The sequence below is a fragment of the Onychostruthus taczanowskii genome, unplaced genomic scaffold (genome assembly GCF_017590055.1).
Source record: "Onychostruthus taczanowskii isolate IOZ18803 unplaced genomic scaffold, ASM1759005v1 scaffold6, whole genome shotgun sequence".
Taxonomy (NCBI): Eukaryota; Metazoa; Chordata; class Aves; order Passeriformes; family Passeridae; genus Onychostruthus; species Onychostruthus taczanowskii.
In genome coordinates this window covers 17,968,582-17,985,421 of record NW_024503679.1, presented here as the reverse complement: position 1 = coordinate 17,985,421, position 16,840 = coordinate 17,968,582, and the positions used below count along the sequence as shown (strand labels likewise).

Here is a 16,840-nt window from a genome sequence, read left to right as displayed (position 1 = left end):
TTGACACAAGGCTCCTGCGCTCGTGAGGGCCAGGAGTTCATCCCTGTTTTTCTTAGCCTAAGCACTCCCATTATTGTCAAAGCTTTGTTGTTCTTGGAGCTTTGGCGGGAGCCAGGGCGTCTTTCCAAAACCTCTCCACGAATATCGAAACGTTGTTGTCCACGGGTTTTAATTAGGCTATGAATCCCAGAAAGTGATTTGTGGGCGCTGAGCATGCCAGCATTCCCATTAACAGTGCCAGCATTCCCATTAACAGTGCCAGCATTCCCACTAACAGCAGCCCTTGGCAGCAGCAGGCCCAGGATCCCGCTCACATCCCAGCCCGAGCTGCTGCTGAAGGAAAGGCAGAAGGAGATTGTGGCTGCTCGGGGTGGCTGAGCTCTGAGTGAGCCCATGCAAAGGAGGGGATGTTCTGCTGGCTGGGCCATGACTGCCAGGGCAGGGGGATCCTGGGGGTCCATGGGATGCAGCTCTGTGGCCACCACCACCTCGGCACCATGAGGGATGTCAGCCTGGTGCCAGCTGTGCCATCTCATGTGGGATGATTCCCACTGGTTTCCAGAGGACGGCTTGGCCTCACGGTCACAAGGACATTGGCTCCAGCAGCTCTGCATGAGCTGGCACCTCCCTCACTCCTGACTGTCCAGCCCAGCCAGAAGCACTGGGGGCTCTTTCCCTGCTGGTGATAAGATAGGGGAAAGGCCTCAGGAAACGGCTCTTTCTCCTCACACCCCTCTCCTGGGTAAATATTCTGCGGAATGCTGCAAAGGGGATCAGGCTCAGCTGCAAGTGGTGTGGGCACACCCCCAGGCTGGCAGCGTGTGCTTGGCTGCCCCAGCGTTGGCTCCCACAGAAACACAGCCCAAGGAGGGGCAGAGCTCGTGCCCTGGATGCAGGGAGGGCCGTGAGGGGCCACGGCAGCTCAGCCCCACAAGGAGGGCAGGACCCATCCTACCTGGATCCACACGGGCTCCACGGTGGGCCCCGGAGAGGTGAGGTTCTCCCAGTTCCCTGTCCTCTTGTAGGTGAAGGTGGTCCCTGCCACCCTGTAGTCCCCGTTCCACTGGATGGTCCAGCCACCATTCAGGAAATATTTCTCCGGGTCCTCGCTCCGCAGCGCCAGGAAATTCCCGGCTTCTGCCACCTCTTCAATCCGGATCTCCCGGGCTCCCACGGGGATAATCCCAATGTCCACATAACCTGGGAATGGAACCAAGCCTTGGTCTTGGGGGAGTCGGAGGTGTGTGAGATGATTTTTGTCCTTGGGCGGGTGCCGTGTCCCCTGGGTGCCAGCACTGTGCCAATCCTTACACCTCTGTAAGGCACCAGTGGGCACCAAGCCCTGCCCTGAGCCCACCCGAGTTCCCTGCTGTCTTATCCCCAAAAAATCGACAGGTTGGAATTAAACTGCCCTTCCAAAGGAGCAGCAGCAGCCCAGCTGTGCTGGACCAGCACGGGGTGCTCAGGGGACAGCAGGAGGTGCCCTTACCCAGCCCCTCGCTGTCCTCGAAGGTCTTGTGGACGGTGTGGCAGGTGGAGCCGTCCCCGTGGCAGACCCCGCAGCGATCCTCCACGGCGTGAGAGTCGATCTCATAGTCACAGCCCACGCTCTGCAAGGCAGCCCCGTCAGCCCCACACCAGCACCTCCCAGTCCCTCCCAGCACCGACTGCATGGTCCCCAAGGGATTCACAGCATCCTGGGATGGCCTGGGCTGGAAGGGACCTTAAAGACAATCCAGTTCCAGCCCCCTGCCATGGGCAGGGACACCTTCCCTGAGACCAGGGTGCTCCAAGGTTGCTCCAGGTTGCGTCCACCCTGGCCTGGGTGGTGCTCTGGCTCCTTGAGGCCAGCACAGAGGCTGGCACAGCCCGAGCCACTCACCCCACGGGACCCAGGAACGATTCCAAGTGGGGAGCGGCAAAGGGAGCGAGCTCAGCACGAGAGGGAGGGGACGCTGAGCGCCCAGCAGTGGGAGCTGCCCCTTGGGTGCCCTCCAGGCCCGGGGTGTGCCCGGTGCCAGCCCCACCTTGCAGATGCCGTTGATGCAGAGGTCGCGGCTGGCGTCGCTGTCGTAGCAGGGCGTGCCGTCCACCACGGCGTCGCGCAGCTTCTCCGCAAAGTACTCGTGCTCGGGCCGGCAGTGCAGCTCGCAGGGGTTAACTGGGGAACAGGCACACACTCAGCCCCAGCACCGGTCTCTCCGAGAGCACAGATCAACCCTGCAAGCCCAGGGCAGTGTAAAATACAAAATACAGCACGAGCGGGCTGCAAGGCAAGGCCGGGACATACAGCGCCAGCTCCGACCGCTCCGGGGCCGTGCCCGAGCCGCTCCAGGTTTGAGGGCTCTGCCCCCCACTCACTGTTGTTGGGCACTGGTGTCCACTTGTAGAGCTTCCCTTTGTAGGGCATGGGGTTGAACTGGCTGCACTGGAGCTGGCGGAAGGAGGGCTTGTCCGGGGGGCAGCGCCGCACGTTGCAGATCCGGAACCGCTTGCGCTCGCCCAGGCAGTAGCGGCCCCCGTACTTGGGCCTGGGGAGGCAAAAACCGGTCACACAAGGGCTGGGAGGGCACAGAGCTCAGCCACTGAGCTCTGGAAAGGTTTGGGTCCGAAGGGACCTCAAAATCCATCCGTGTTCCACCCCCTGGCACGGGCAGGGACACCTCCCACAGAGCAGGCTGCTCCAAGCCCCGTCCAGCCTGGTGCCCTCCCGGCAGCTGCTCTGGAGGAGCTGCTCTCCTTCCCACCCAGGGAGTCCTCCTGACTCTGCTCCTCTGCTGCCCCAGGGAATGGCAAAGCTGGCACTGGACTTTTTACAGCAAGAGAGACTCGAGAAGCACAGCGGTGCTTTTCTCAGATGCCAGCAGACCCCCACGACACGGCCACCGACTCCCGCCACGCTGCCTTGTCCTTCGGTCACACTCCATGGCCCATGTCCCAGTGACCTCACGAGAATTCCTTCTCCTGGGCACACTCTGCTGAAGAGAATGAAGCTAGTGATTGTTTTAGGGCTGTGTTTACACACCCTGCCCTGAGGAATGGCTGTGGGAGGGGGGGATGCCCAGCACACATTTTCTCACTTCATCCCAAGGGCAAAGCTGAAGATTTACCTCCAGCGGCCAAAGCAAACAACTGCCCGGGAAATTCCCAGTGTTTGCTCTCCTGCCTGTCCACAGCTGTGTTTGGAACACTCCACAAACCACCACAGCACCTCTGCCACAGTGTTTATGTCAAACACAAATCCAGGTCCTGGCCCAGGACTGAGATGACAGAGCACTTCCCTCAAGAGCCCAGCAGCACGCACCAAACTCACCCGAGGAAGAGGATGGGCAGAACATGTCTGGAAAGGTCAGGAGCTCACTCCTGGGGCTGCCAGAGCTCCCTATGCCATGGAAAAGTGAATTCCCATGGAACATCACTACAAAGCCCTTTTCCTCCCCATCCCAGGCTGCTCTGACACCAGGACCAGCCAGGGGTTTTGGCTGAATCCAGTGCAACAGGGATTTGGTGACCAAGGGGACATCTGGGGAGCAGATAGGTCAGCAGAAATCCCAGGATGGAGACGGCAGCTCCTCCAGCAGTGCCCGGACACTTCCAGCCAGCGCTGGCTGATGGAATGCACAGGGTGATAAACTGCAGCAGGATTTTTCAAAACAACTCTGAATCAGGCTGCAGGAATGCCTGGTTTGCTGCGCTGTCACTAAAGGACACTGGGTATGTTTTACATCGGAGCGTGGAGCCTCTGCCCTCTGTGTGAGTCACAGTGCAGCACTCCAGTGCCTGCAGTCCCTCCCAGCCCCATCCAGCCCGGCCTCCCGGGGGTCTGGCTTACGTGGGCTGGCTGCAGTGCCTCTCAGCACTCTGCACTCCTGCTCCACAGCTGCGGGAGCAGGAGGCCCAGGAGCTCCAGGAGCTCCAGCCGCCGTCGATGGGCTCGGGCCGGAATCCCACCGGGACGCACTCGCCGTTGAAGCACCACTGCGGGGACAGGGGGAGAACACCGGGTCAGGCAGGGAGCACTGGGGCCCAGCACACCAACTGTCCTGTGGAAATCCCTGCTGTGCTTGCTTGGAGGTGCCTGGGGTCAGCTCTGCCAGAGCCTGGAGCTGCTCAAGCCACGGGAAACTCAGAGGTGTTGGCTTCTTTGAGGATTTGAGGGAGGCAGCAAACCCGAAGCTCCATGGAGACCCCTCATCAAGGGGATTCACAGCCCAGTGTCGGCCCAGAGGGGCTCAGAGGTGCCTCCCCAGCAGTGGGAAAGATCCCAGGGAGGAGGATCCACCATGGCAGCAGAACGAGCCTTGTGCTGTCCTGCCATGGTCATTAATGGTGGGTTTCACCTTCCCAGGTGATTCAAGTGACCCCAAGCGAGTCACCTTCCCTGAGGGCAGTCCCTGCTGGGGACAGTGGGATGACCCAGCCCTGCACTGACCCTGCCCAGCCCTGTGTGTGCAGGAGCAGGCTCCCCGAGGCCATGGAGGGGTGTCCCCTGTTACCTTGCTCTCCCCGCAGGCCGTGCCATCCACAGCTGCGTCCAGCTTGGAGTGACACGTGTTCCCCACCGTGCACCACAGCGTGCTGCAGACACTCTGTGGGAAGAGAGGGACACGTTCCTGCCTGGCACAGAGCCCCCCCTGGGGCAGAGATCAGATAAAACCTTTGGGGACAGATCCCATCCCTCGGGCACAGATCAGGTCCATCCCTTGGGCACAGATCAGATCCCTCCCTCAGGCACAGATCCATCCCTCAGGCACAGATCAGATCCCTTGGGCACAGGTCCATCCCACGGGCACAGATGAGATCCATCCCTTGGGCACAGATCAGATCCATCCCTTGGGCACAGATCAGATCCATCCCTCAGGCACAGATCCATCCCTCAGGCACAGATCAGATCCCTTGGGCACAGGTCCATCCCACGGGCACAGATGAGATCCATCCCTTGGGCACAGATCAGATCCATCCCTTGGGCACAGATCAGATCCATCCCTCAGGCACAGATCCATCCCTCAGGCACAGATCAGATCCCTTGGGCACAGATCAGATCCCTTGGGCACAGATCAGATCCATCCCTCAGGCACAGATCAGATCCCTTGGGCACAGATCCATTCCTTGGGCACAGATCAGATCCCTCGGGCACAGATCAGATCCATCCCTCGGGCACAGATCCATCCCTTGGGCACAGATCCGATCCATCCCTCAGGCACAGGTCCACCCCTCGGGCACAGATCAGGCCCATGCCTCGGGCAGGGTGGGCACAGCCCCCCAAAGCCCCCCGGTGCCCCCCAGGCCCCCCTTACGTCCATGTCGTCGCAGAAGGTGGAGTAGGGGCCGTACTGCAGCCGGCACTGGTGGCCCACGTCGTACAGGACACCCGGGGGCACCAGGGGAAAGTCCAGCAGCTCCCGGGCCGGGCGGTCATCCAGGCACAGCCCCCAGCCCCGGCTGCAAGAGAGAGCCACAGCAGTGTCACCCAGTGTCCCACACCTCCAGCAGGGGACGGGGACAGGAGCTGGGGCACGTCCCAGGATAAGCAGCCAGCATTTCCCACTGGCTCTGCAGTCCCTGGAGCTGCTCCAGCATGGACAGGCACCCCTGGGTACCTTCTCGGGGTGAGAGCCCCCCAGAGCCATCCCCCCATATCCCCCTGGCGTGGCAGCACATGGGCAAGGTGAAGGGACAAAGACAGAAGGGGAAACAACCATAAATGTGCCGGTGGACATTTATCTCAACAAGCAGTGTGGCCGCTGCTGACAGGAACAAAGGAGATGCCAGCAGCCAGACGTGCCCACCACCATGCCAGCACAGGGCAGCTTTGGGGGGCACTGGAGGCGGGCAGTGCCGCCTCTGCTCCCGCTGCTTTCGCTGTGACACTTCCCAAACACGCGGTGTTATTTCAACAAACCCGTTTCCAGCAAAGCTGAGCCTCCGGCAGGGCGGCGGATCGGGTTACTCGGGTTTGCTGGAACCGGGAACGGCTCGCAATTCCCGTGCCATGAGATTCCTTCCCAAGCCAAAGCAGCAGCACGGAAACAGGGCTGGAAGCAGCAGAGCTGCTGCTTTGGGGTGCTGGCAGCGCACCCCAAAGTGATGCCCAGCAGGACCAGCGCCCCCTCCTCCCTTTCCCATCCCACCCACCGAGTTCCACAGCTGCAAACAGCTCCCTTGGCTCTGGAGACAGCCCCTGAACTCCCGTGCATGTCCTCACTGAAATACACTTTTATTTCCCTGTGGCACGAACCAGGAAAGGGCTTGCTTTCAAAAATCTCCATTTCCAAACCCCCAAGAGCAGCAGCACCCTGCTGCTCCCAGCCCAGTGGGAAGGGCAGGGTGCCATCCCTGTGGGTGCTGTGGGGCTCAGCTGGGATGGATGGGGCAGCTGGACACAGGGTCCTGCTGCAGCCTGTGTCAGGCACATCCTGGAGGGCACCTCCCCACATATTTCCACAGAATCCCAGAACCTGGCATGGTTTGGGTTGGAAGCAGCCTTAAAGCTCATCCTATTCTGTACACTTGGAGTGTTTTCTCTAAAAACAGAAGGTGTCTTTACTGGAAAAAGTCCAGGCTGAAGCACTTCATCCTGGCTGAGCCCCAGATGTGACACTCGTGCTGCTCTGACTCTTCACCCTGTGCCTGTTTGGGCCCCACAGGTGCCCCCTACACTGTCCCCAGCCTCCTGCTCCTGTGACCTGCTTGGGGCACTCCCTGCCCTGCCCCAGCTCACAGAGGGGTCTCTGTCCAGTCTGGGGGTGACTGGCATCTGCCTCAGCTTTCCAGCTTTTCCAGAATCTATTGCTTTGTTAAATATTTTACAACCATTCTCGTGGTCTGTTCAGTTGGCCAAAACACATCTCCAAGCAGGGAAAAATTGGCCTGAGCTTCCCTCTGGCTTCCAGGGATCTGCAGTAAATCCCAGTCCAGAGGGAAAGATGCAGGGCCTGCACTGCTCTGCCTGTTCCAGCCCGCTCTTAACAAGCTGGAGGATGGCCTGGATGGAACAATGATTGAATCCCCATCTGTGAGCAGCCTGAAAGCCTGAGAGGATCTGCAGATACAGTTCAGAGCAGGATTAAAATTCCAAAAGCTCCCAGAGAACTGGAGGAAGGGTCCAAGGAAGGCAGGACACAATTCAACAAAAACAAAGGCAAAGCTTGGAGCTCAGGAAGAATCAGCAGCACAGCCTCGGTGGTGGGGCTGGCAGGGGGGGCACGGGCAGGGCAAGGGCAGCACGCCCCCGGCCCTGGCAAGAGGAGAATGGTGGAGGAAGAGCTCCAGCACAGAGGAAAAAGGCTGAAAATCTGGCTGTCTGATGCAGAGCAAAGACTGAAGGGTGCCTTCACCACCAGAGCATCAGCAGCCAGCACCCTACACTGGCCTGAGCGAGGGGACACCTTCCTTGGGGACAGGCTGTCCCAGGAGGGACAGCACCTGTCCCAGTGTCCCCTCATGTCCAGGCAGAGCCTGAGTGAAGCCCCAGCTGCAGCCAGCACTGACTGCAGTGCTGCTGCTGGGAATCACTCTCAGATGCTGCACCATCCAGCAGTGCTTGTGGAACAACAACGACCTCGTGTAAAACAATAATCACCGGCATCCAAGAGTGCGGTTTTCCCGAACGTGAGCTCTGTGCCAAGCACACCCAGCAACCCCAGGCCAGCAGGGTCGGGTTTCCTGGCTCCTTCCCTCCCGTTCTCCTGCCAGCATCCCCTTACAACACGCTCCTGTCTGTGCTGGCCCCGTGCTGGCCCTGGCCCCGGGTGTCACAGCCGGTGACAGACGCCTGCCGGGCGCTCTCCCGAGGAAGAGCTGCTCCTTCTGGGGGAGCAGAGTGTCCAAAACCCCAGCAGAGGAGCTTCCAGCTGCTCTGTCTCCCCATGGCAGCTCGCAGCAGCCCGGGGTCAGCACAGGCAGGAAATTCTTCCTCCCCAAGTGAAGGTTAAAAGCAGAGGGCCGAGAGCGCTGCGGATGCGGGCAAGCTCCATTCCTCAGAAAGCCATAAATCAGCAGAAATTCCCCTGCACGGGGCCAGTCCACATGGCCCAGGCTGGGATCTGGGAGCCTGGCCCCAGCAGCCTCCCCTGGCCCTGCTCTCACTGCTCCTCCTGCTTCCAAACCTTCCTGCAGCAAGGGGGAAATGTTCCTCCAGTGCAAGCCACTGGCTGACAAACCAAACTCAGGGCTGGGCTCCTTGGAACTTCCTAACAACAGGCTGAAAAATCAGCCACGGGTGCTAAAAATAAACAAAGGCAGGGAAGAATTTGGCTGGATCTGGTTTGCCCATGACAGGCAGAGGGAACAGAAGAGGTTCTGCAGGGAATCTCCTGCAGGGAGCACTGAGGGAAAACACTGTGGTTCTATCTGTGCAACCACAGCCCCTGTGTCCCCCCAAAAGCTCCTGATCCCCTTTCACAGCACAGGGAGGATCCGTGGAATCGTGGAATGGTTTGGTGGGAAGGGACCTCAAAGCCCATCTCATCCCACCCCTGTCGTGGGCAGGGACACCTCCCACTACCCCAGGCTGCTCCAGGCCTTGGCCTCGGACACTCCCAGGGATGGGGCAGCCACAGCTGCTCTGGGCAAAGACCCCCAACACTCTTCGAGAGACATCTCAGAGATGAGAGCACCCCCATGCCTGGGCCCCGACCCCCAGCCCCATCAGTGAGGAGGAAGAGGAGGCAGCACTCACTCGAGGAAGCGTGTGATGTACTCGCGGCTGCAGCGGGACCAGGTGAGTGGGGACGTGTCATACAGGAGCTGTGGAGACATGATGAAAGGTCTTTTCCCAACTGGCTCACAGTCATTGCTGCTTCCATCATGCTGAATCCCAAAACTGTGTAAGACACAGCCCACGGAGGGGAGGTGAGCCACGGCCCCCACAGCCAGCACCGCCACCGCTCCCGGCCCCGCTCGGAGCAGGACCTGCCCCGGGGACGTGTGCTGACAGCCCTGAGCTCTGTCCCGTGCTTTCACTGCAGCTTTCCCACTGAAAACTCAGGAATATTCAACAGGATCATGTGTTTTCCCACACACGGATGTCTATTGGGAACTGCAGCGTTCAAGCGATCCTGTCAAAGTTTAGCTGAAACTGGGGCAAGCAAAACTCTGTCGCTGATATTACAGACAGATCCTGCTTTAAAACCTCTCAGTGGGCAAGCCCTGCTCCAAAACCCTCCCACACCACCCCAGGACAATACACAGGTGCAATTTCTCCAGGCTGCCTGGAATTGTGTGTTCTCATTAAACCTGGGACAACCCGAAACTTAACTCGGGAATGAAACCCTCAGGGAGCAAGGGAGCGTTTGCACCCGTGAGGAACCACCTGGGAACCATCTCCCAACTTCCCCCCGTGCTTTCTCCAGCCCCAGGGCGCACACAGAGAACAGGAGGAGGAGGAGGAGGAGGAGGAGGAGGGTGGTACCTGTGTCCCAGCTCGTGGGCCACGGTGAAGGCGAGGGGCAGCCCCGTGTCCTCGTTGATGTTGCAGCTCCGGTGGGGCTGGCACATCCCGGCCACGTGCGACAGCCCCAGGGTCTCACAGGGCCTGTTCATGGCAGCACAGATGTCCTTCCTTGGCCGAGGGGACGAGGACACACGGACAGACAGACAGACACAGAGCAGAGAGGGCGTTGGAAGGCGGCAGGACCCGGCACGCGGACAGCGGCCAAACGGGAGTGAGGGCAGAGACATCCAACATCCTTCCACAGGGGAAGCTTTCGTGACCTCTCCTTTCCCCTCTCCTCTCCCAGTATCCCCAGCTCCCAATTAAGCCTGATTAATGGGAGCTGCTGGCCAGCCTGGCTGCGTTTATTCCCTTGTATAAATAAAGCTGATGCTGGGGATAATCAAACAACGTTTTGGGGAAGCACATCCCAGAGGTGCTGTGGTTTTCCAGGGCAGCTCCAGCCACCCAGGAAGAACAGCTCCACGGAAGTACAAGGCCTGAAGTGCCTCATTTCTGCTACAAAGCAACCTCCCAGGGAAGATAAAGCTGCTGTGGGCTGTGAATCACCACCCAAACCACCACAACAGCCAGCTCACGGCAGCCTGACAGCCTCAAACCAGCCTTTGACTGCAAGGTACGCAAACTTGGCCAGAGGCAGGAGTTCCTGCCAGCTCCATGGGAGGTCAGGGGCTTCCCAGAGGCTCCTCTGCCAAGCCCAGCCTCTGATGGAAAAAGGAGAGTTAATCCTGTGTGCAGCTCCTGGATCCAGCCCTTCTGGGGCTTGGCAACAGGGCCACGGTGAAAACCTGCTTTGGAAACCTCAGCTGGGAGCTGTGTCCAGGTTTAAACCTGAGGTTTGGACCAGCCCACAGAATCACAGACCCCTGGAATGCTTTGGGTTGGAAGGGATCCTAAAGATTATCTAATTCCAGCCCCCTGCCACGGGCAGGGACACCTTCCACAGCAGTTCCAGCCACCAGGAAACATCCCCAGATTTCACATTACAGATCTTACACGCAGGTGTCCAAGCAGCGAGGTTTCAAGAGCTGCCAGGAGATGTTCCCTGGCTGTCCCCACCTGCACCAGGTGAGTTTTGGGCTGCCACAGCCCCAGAGCTGTGTGAGGGCTCCACACCTGGTGAGCAGCACGGCCACGTCGTGGTGCAGGGGGTGGGAGTCTCCCTTCACGTTGATGCTCTTCTGCCACTTGCAGAAGCTTTTCAAGGTGTTGTCTGCGTGGTGGGAGATCTTCAGGTCCTCCTGCCAACATGAAGGGAGATCTGCTGGAGCTGTTTGGATTTTGGGACGGGGAGGGGAGAGGGCTGAGCCCAGACACATGAGAGTGGGATTGGGAGCGACTGCCATCCAGATGGAATTGCTCCATGTTTATAGCTTGTAGGCTGGGTGGGAAGACAGCCCTTTTCCTGCTTTCTTTTCATCTGTGATTCAACCAAAACATTGAATCATCCAGTAACAGGGGTTAAGAACCACTGCAGGAAAACCCCGTCTGCTGGCTGACAGTGGGGACCCCGAGTGGCCTCAGGCCCCCCAGAGCCACCACGGCCAGCTGGACACGACCAGCCAGTGACCCCGAGCCCTGTGCCACCACAGTGACACTGTGTCACCACAAACCACCCCAAGGCCAGGCTCTGCAGCTCCTCTGCCGTTCCTGGCTCCACCAGCCAGTCCAGGAGGCAAAGGTGGGCACCTGGATCTCTCCACACTCTCTGGGCCAGCCCAGGAGGGAGCCTGGTCCCAGCCCAGCCCCAGTTTGGGCCTCACCTCCTCGTGCTCCAGCAGGATCAGCCGCACTATGGCGATGTTGATAGGGTTCCCGATGCTGGCGTGGTGGAACAGCCCTGCCACCTGCAGTGGGACACCAGGGGACACGGCTGGGGACACACAGCAGCCAGGACACTGCTGCTGCCCCCTCCAGCTGCAGGGGAAGCTGCTGCAGGCTGTTGACAAGAAGTCAGGAATTCCCCACGTGGGAGACAAGAGCAGACACGGGGCTGGAGTGAGGCTGCCGTGAAATCCATCCACGCCCGGGGTGATCTGTGCAGACGCTGGAACTCGGCCAGAAACGCCCGGGGACCCCTCTGCTCTCACTCCTACTGGATGTGTTTAACACCTCAAAGGAGCTTGGCGCTCTCTGGGTGCCTTCAGCACCCCCAGAAATCCATCCAGGGATGTCACCTGAGCTCCTCTGCCCCCTCGCACCCTTTCCTGGCATCAAGCAAAGCTTGCCTCTGGAATGCCAAGAGGTGCCACCCCGGCAGCAGCAGAGGCACAGACTGAGCCACCTCCTTATCTGCTCGTGTCACGGCACCGGCAGAGCCCCCAGACTGCCAGTGGAGACCACCACTTGTGGCTGTCCTTCCCTCAGCTGTCCTGCCCACGTCCCCCATCCCCGCGGTGCCCAGGCAGGGGTCCTGCCCGTGGCAGGGGTCCTGGCTGAGCTGGGGGTGCTCCCAGCCCTGCAGGGCCAGCACTCACCATGTTCATGACGGTCAGCACGTACTTCTCGATGTTGGCGCTGCCGTGGAACTCCACCATCTTGGTGTCTGCCACCACCAGCGTCTCCACCCACTTCTCCCTGCTGATGGAGCGCTGCCTGATCCTTCTCCTCCTCTGCTGCTTCTGCTCCCACCTCTCCCTGCGCCTCTCAGACTGCTCCAGGCCTTCCTGAGACTCTGAGGGATTCAAGGGGGAAAACATTTTTTTTCCTTGATCGAGTGCCTGCAACTTTAATATCTTCTTTTTTAATTGAAAGGAATCACCTTTGATGTGGAGAAGGCTCCCACTTAGAGCCATAACTCAGTAACTCATGTGCATTTTGCTGTGCTCTGTTCCAAAGGACTCTGAGCTCAGCCTGCTGCACATGAGCAGGACACAAAAAAGAAAAAAAAAGAAAAAAAAAAAAAAAAAAAAAAAAAAAAAAAAAAAAACCACAAAACCCAAAACAGAGCATTTGGAGGAATTTCTTTGATCAGAACAAGGTTTGCAATATTCCTCAAGGAACAGGGAGCCTCCCAAAGCAGAGTCTCAGCGTTTGTCCTGACACAGGAATTTGCAGACAACACTGCAGAGACGTTCGAGAAACAACCGGAGAAAAAACCCCAGTGGCTCCACATCTGGGGTCATCCCAAATCTGTGTTTTTCAGGAAGGGACAGTTCCCACCATGATGAACTCGGTGCCCCCAAAGCAGGACTGGGGACTGGAGGGGAGAGGAGAGGGAGAGGGAGAGGGAGAGGAGGCTCTGCTCCTTCCCAAGGGGAAACAAGGGGAATGCTGGCTGGAAGCGGAGGCGGGGGAGCTTGGCGCTGCTCACGCACAGCAGCCGCTGGGAATTCTGCAGCGGGGACTTTTCCTGCGACACGGCTCCAAGAGCAAGGTCAGGGTCAGCCCGGGCTGGGTGAAGGCTTTACAAACCTCATCCCACACAGTGGGAATCGCTTCCCTGACAATGCACTCCTACATTTCCCGGGCTGCACGGAGCGTGTGCTGTGAAAGGGAGTTTCGTCCAGCCTGAGACATCCCAGCTATCCGCACCTCCTGATGAATTGCTAACACCCCTGGGACGGTTTAATGGCAGCAGCTTCCTTGGAGCTCCTGTGTCCTTAGTGCTGAGCTCCAGCCGGGATGTGAGGCTGCTGCAGAGCTGGGGTGCCCAGGGGGCATTTCCACTTGGGATGATCTCTGTCACACAGCACCCAGCTGGGGTGCCCAGGGGGCATTTCCACTGGCATGATCCCTGTCACACAGCACCCAGCTGGGGTGCCCAGGGGGCATTTCCACTTGGGATGATCCCTGTAAAACACCACCCAGCTGGGGTGCCCAGGGGGCATTTCCCCTGGCATGATCCCTGTCACACATCACCCAGCTGGGGTGCCCAGGGGGCATTTCCACTTGGGATGATCCCTGTCACGCAGCACCCAGTTGGGGGGCCCAGGGGGAATTTCCCCTGGGATGATCCCTGTCACGCAGCACCCAGTTGGGGGGCCCAGGGGGAATTTCCCCTGGGATGATCCCTGTCACGCAGCACCCAGTTGGGGGGCCCAGGGGGAATTTCCCCTGGGATGATCCCTGTCACCCAGCACCCAGCTGGGGGGGCCCCGGGGGGATTTCCACTGGCATGGTCCCTGTCACACAGCTCCCAGCTGGGGTGCCCAGAGGGCATTTCCACTTGGGATGATCCCTGTCACGCAGCACCCAGTTGGGGTGCCCAGGGGGAATTTCCCCTGGCATGATCCCTGTAAAACACCACCCAGCTGGGGTGCCCAGGGGGCATTTCCACCGGCATGATCCATGCCAAACAGCACCCAGCTGGGGGCGCCCAGGGGGCATTTCCACTTGGCATGATCCCTGTAAAACGCCACACAGCTGGGGTGCCCAGGGGGCATTTCCACTGGCATGATCCATGCCAAACAGCACCCAGCTGGGGGTGCCCAGGGGGCATTTCCACTTGGGATGATCCCTGTAAAACACCCCCCAGCTGGGGTGCCCAGAGGGCATTTCCACTTGGGATGATCCCTGTAAAACACCCCCCAGCTGGGGTGCCCAGAGGGCATTTCCACTTGGGATGATCCCTGTAAAACACCCCCCAGCTGGGGTGCCCAGAGGGCATTTCCACTTGGGATGATCCCTGTCACACAGCACCCAGCTGGGGGTGCCCAGGGGGCATTTCCACTGGCATGATCCCTGTCAAACACCACCCAGCTGAGCACAAGGGCGGGCATTTTCACTTGGCATGATCCCTGTCAAACACCACCCAGCTGGGGTGCCCAGGGGGCATTTCCACTTGGCATGATCCCTGTCACACAGCACCCAGCTGGGGGTGCCCAGGGGGAATTTCCCCTGGCATGATCCTTGTCAAACAGCACCCAGCTGAGCAGAAGGGCAGCCCTGGGCATTGACAGGACTTAAACAACACCAGCAGCATCTGCCTGTCGTGGGCAAAGCAAAGAGCAACACAGCAGAGCCCAGAGGGAGGATGGCAGTCACTAAAATCCTGCAGACTCTGGGGCTCCTCTGGGATTCCCCTCCAGGGCATGCACAGCACGTCCACCCCTGTGGTCATGATTACAGAGCACATCCACATGAATTACACACAGGCCATGGTATACCCAGAGAAATTAATGTTCAAGAATCGACTTCAAAGTCCAGAAGGGACTTGAGTCAAGAATAGACTTCAAAGCCTAAGTGAAGCCATTAAGATTATCACCACAGATTAAGTAATTAATTTAGATTATCAGAAGAATGCCTGAAGATAACCCTGTTCCAGAGGCAAACCCCAGTTTGTGAAAGCAGAGAGCTCCAGAAAACGTGCAGCACATAATGCACTGCAGCCTCACCAGGGAGCAAAGTGCCCATGAGCTTCTGGGGATGCACTGAACTCCTCAGCACTTGAAATGCTGCATTTGGGAGTTTATCCAACCCATCTGCTGCGCACAGGGAAGGACCCACGTGCGCTCTGCCCACAGTGGGAGCTCCCGGGGCAGCCACCGAGTTCCACTCCCAAAGCCCCACGCCCTGGCAGTCCAAAAACAAAGCTTTTGTGGAAATGAAAGCAAAAGCTCTGTGTCCACATCACCCCCAGCAGGGCTGGGAGCACAAGAGGAGCCCAGAGGCCCAGCACCCAGTGGGTCACTGGTGACACCGAGGAGGGGACAGTACCTCGCACGCCGCAGGGCTCCCGTGGGGGTCTCCTGCCCTGCTCAGCCCTGTCCTGGGGCACCTGGCGCTTGTAGATCCTGTGGGGCTGTGCTGCTCCCTCCTCCCGGGGGCTGCTGGACACGGGCTCGATGAAATAGTCCTCGTCCATGAGCTGAAACACACCTTTCTGCCAGGGAGACACCGAGTGCCACCGTGAGGCCACCTGCAGCCCCGGTGGAACCTGGCACTGGGAGTGATCACGGCACCAGGGAATGGTTGGGGTGGGAAGGGATCCTAAAGCCCACCCAGTGCCACCCCTGCCATGGCAGGGACACCTCCCACTGCCCCAGGCTGCTCCAGCCCCAGTGTCCAGCCTGGCCTGGGACACTGCCAGGGATCCAGGGGCAGCCCCAGCTGCTCTGGGAATTGCAGCCCAGCCCCTCCCCACCCTCCCAGGGAAGGGTTCTCCCCAGTGTCCCGTTTACTCCTGCCCTCTGGCACTGGGAAGCCGTGGAGGATCCCACGGAGCTGTGCTCCCTCCAAAGTGAGGGACAGGAGCGTGAGCACTGCCCCACCAGGTACGTGGGGCCATTTCTGCAAACCCACAGGACCCATGTCCCCCAGACTCCTCCAGGTCACTGCTGCCTCAGGAAAAACTGACAGTGAGCTGAGGAAACAGCGAGCAGCTTCCCTGCCCAGGAGCTGGGCTAGCACAACAGCTCCAGCTGCCAGGTGTGCTCCTCACAGTCCCAGTCACACAGCAGGCAGAGAATTGCTCCTTTTGGGAATTTGGACACAAACAAGTAAACCTAGCCTCGGAGAGGTCCCAAACCACTGCAATCCATGGGAAAATTACAGTCAGCTCATCCATGGTGTACCAGACCTGCGTGAGGAGACGCTGACTCTGCTGCTGCTGGGAAATTGGGCGTCACTTTTGGCAGAAAGAAGGGTTCTTCCCAGCAGCTCCTGCCGTTCCCTAGGGACCAGGGCTCGGTGTGGAGGGGGCAGTACTCACCAGGCCATCGCAGGTGCTGAGGGCAGCCAGCCCCGCCTGCGGCGCCCGGCCCCGCACCTCCCCGATCATATGGCACGGGTTGTAGGAGCGAGGCTGGATCTTGGCGCCGGCGATGCCCCCGAAACGCCTCTCGCTGACAAAGCCCGGCGCCAGGAGGTGCCTGTTGAGGCTCAGGTTGAATTTCAGGGCTTGCCCTCTGTACTGCAGCTCGTAGAAGGCGGGAAGCTTGCTCCTGGAGGCGGGAGACCGGCGGTGGAGGGCCCGGTGGGACAAGTCGTAGGACAGGAAGGCTCCGCTCTCGTCGACCTTGACGGGATGGACGATGTCGCTGCCGGAGGGCGGCTCTGGGGAGAGGGGGGTGCGCTGGTTACCTGCAGGGCTCTTCACCTTTCCTCTCACGCCGCTTCCCCACGCTGGACCCGGACAGCAGCTGGCTGTGCCCGCTGGGATGGCACGGGGCAGGGACCGTGCCCTCGGGGCCAGCGCTCAGGTCAGGGTCGGGGGCCGGCCGGGCGAGGGGCAGCCAGGCAGCTCCGGAGCCCCGCTCAACTCTCCGGCTGCCAGTGAAAAAAAAAAACACCGAACGAACAACGAAAGAACTCCCAGAAAATGGAATCCCCGCTTTGGGGCGGTGTTGGGACACGCCGCCTCTGGGGGCAAAGCACCCGCGGGCACGGAGCGCCCCGGAGCCTGCCCGGGCGGGCTCGGCGCTGCGGGCACCGGGGCTGCCGGCT

At 59.7% G+C, this 16,840-nt stretch overlaps 1 protein-coding gene across 1 annotated transcript in view; it reads right to left on the bottom strand.

Annotated features, from left to right (window-relative positions):
- ADAMTS7 (ADAM metallopeptidase with thrombospondin type 1 motif 7) overlaps window positions 1-16,840 on the bottom strand; it is a 33,669-nt gene that overhangs the window by 16,697 nt on the left and 132 nt on the right. The window contains exons 2-16 of the mRNA XM_041418465.1: window positions 16,494-16,663; window positions 16,107-16,450; window positions 15,113-15,278; window positions 11,932-12,128; window positions 11,218-11,301; window positions 10,571-10,695; window positions 9,413-9,562; window positions 8,681-8,824; window positions 5,298-5,442; window positions 4,497-4,589; window positions 3,833-3,978; window positions 2,362-2,531; window positions 2,028-2,161; window positions 1,490-1,610; window positions 956-1,200 (exon numbers count right to left, since the gene is read on the bottom strand). Coding sequence (XP_041274399.1) covers window positions 956-1,200; window positions 1,490-1,610; window positions 2,028-2,161; window positions 2,362-2,531; window positions 3,833-3,978; window positions 4,497-4,589; window positions 5,298-5,442; window positions 8,681-8,824; window positions 9,413-9,562; window positions 10,571-10,695; window positions 11,218-11,301; window positions 11,932-12,128; window positions 15,113-15,278; window positions 16,107-16,450; window positions 16,494-16,663 — 2,434 coding nt within the window. The remainder of the gene's footprint in view (window positions 1-955; window positions 1,201-1,489; window positions 1,611-2,027; window positions 2,162-2,361; window positions 2,532-3,832; window positions 3,979-4,496; window positions 4,590-5,297; window positions 5,443-8,680; window positions 8,825-9,412; window positions 9,563-10,570; window positions 10,696-11,217; window positions 11,302-11,931; window positions 12,129-15,112; window positions 15,279-16,106; window positions 16,451-16,493; window positions 16,664-16,840) is intronic.